Source organism: Habropoda laboriosa, unplaced genomic scaffold, assembly GCF_001263275.1.
Source record: "Habropoda laboriosa isolate 0110345459 unplaced genomic scaffold, ASM126327v1 scaffold175, whole genome shotgun sequence".
Classification (NCBI taxonomy): domain Eukaryota; kingdom Metazoa; phylum Arthropoda; class Insecta; order Hymenoptera; family Apidae; genus Habropoda; species Habropoda laboriosa.
This window is the reverse complement of record NW_017100347.1, coordinates 890,803-892,187: the sequence shown is the minus strand read 5'-3', so window position 1 is coordinate 892,187 and position 1,385 is coordinate 890,803. Positions and strand designations below refer to the sequence as shown.

At 34.9% G+C, this 1,385-nt stretch overlaps 1 protein-coding gene across 1 annotated transcript in view; it reads left to right on the top strand.

The window, feature by feature from the left end:
- Positions 1-456, top strand: part of LOC108574547 (netrin-1-like) — a 30,169-nt gene extending 29,713 nt beyond the window's left edge. Inside the window, exon 5 of the mRNA XM_017937155.1 lies at positions 312-456. Coding sequence (XP_017792644.1) covers positions 312-456 — 145 coding nt within the window. The remainder of the gene's footprint in view (positions 1-311) is intronic.
- Positions 457-1,385: the final 929 nt, after the last annotated feature.

The following is a 1,385-nucleotide window of genomic DNA, read 5'->3' as shown; positions in this document are numbered from 1 at the left end:
TTATAATGTTATCTAAACAGTGTCCGAATATTAGCAAGAGTCACTGTATATACCCTTTTTTTTCATTAAACGTCTCAATTGTAAAATTACGTAGTATCGGGGCCTCCTTACACAAAAAGGGAAACTAACAAGGAAAAATAGAGAGGGAGTTGTTGGCGCAGTGGGCAAAGTCTCGGATTGCCAACCTTGAGGTCGCGGGTTCGATTCCCGGTTGGGGTCCCTCAAAATTTTTCCTCGATTCTTACAATTACGATAAAATAAAGGATCGATCAATGAACAATTAAACATAACACACGATTGATAATTTTCAGGTCGTACTTGATTCTTGGACAAGAGAGCGACGGCGGAGGTCAAGGTGGGCTGACAGTAACGCAGAGATCGATTGTAATCGAGTGGCGGGACGAGTGGCATCGCCGAATGCGACGCTTCCAGCGAAGGGCGAGATCGTGCCATTGAACTAATTCTCCTCACACCAAGGAAATTTAGACGGAGAAAGAGGGGGAAGAATATAGAGACAAAGCAGCGGAGAAAACGAGAGAAAATATAAGATAAAAGAAACAAGAGAGATAGAGAAACTAGAAGTTTGAACCCTTGGCTCGTATTATATGTAGGAAAAGGTGTACACGTTCATTTTCAAAACTGCCAACAAACTATGTATGTACTCTCGCATACCCTATACTTTTCCCATGAAATACTCGACAACGTCCTAAGATTAATGATAAGTAACGAAGAAACGCAAAATAAAGTGAAATGCAAGTGAGATTTCCGAATATCAACGTTGGACGTAACCCGCAGATATCGAATTCGTGTTCTGTACAGAGACTTTTTCTTTCAATTCGTTAAGATAAAAGTCGAACGACGTTTATACAGTAAATCAATTTTTATTTGTTCCATGAAGAACCGTTAACCGTTGTTTAATTATTTACGTTTATTCATTTCTTGAGTATTTTTAATTTGTGTAATCGAACGTTTCGTGATATAGTTAGAAATGCTTATAGGTAGAAGTGTTTTACCTCGAACATTGTTTTACTAAATAAAAACACTTTAATAGTAAACGTTCCCTTAAAATAGTCTTTTTTTTCTTTTCGTGAAATAAACTAATTCGTGTGTATATCAAAGAGCAATAAAATTCGTAAAAATACAGAAAATGTGAATCATTAAACTGCCAATGATGTTAATTAGAAACTATTCCGTTGAATTGCAATATTTCACGACTCGAAAATTTATTTAAAAATAAAGTTTGCTATATTTATCGAATAAGACTAACATTGTTAAAACAATTTTTTTTTAATGTTTTCTTAGATGTTTTTGAGTAAATCATCTAAAACTAGAACCTACAATATCCGCATTATTTTCGATGATATGAAATAAAATCTAAGAAAACT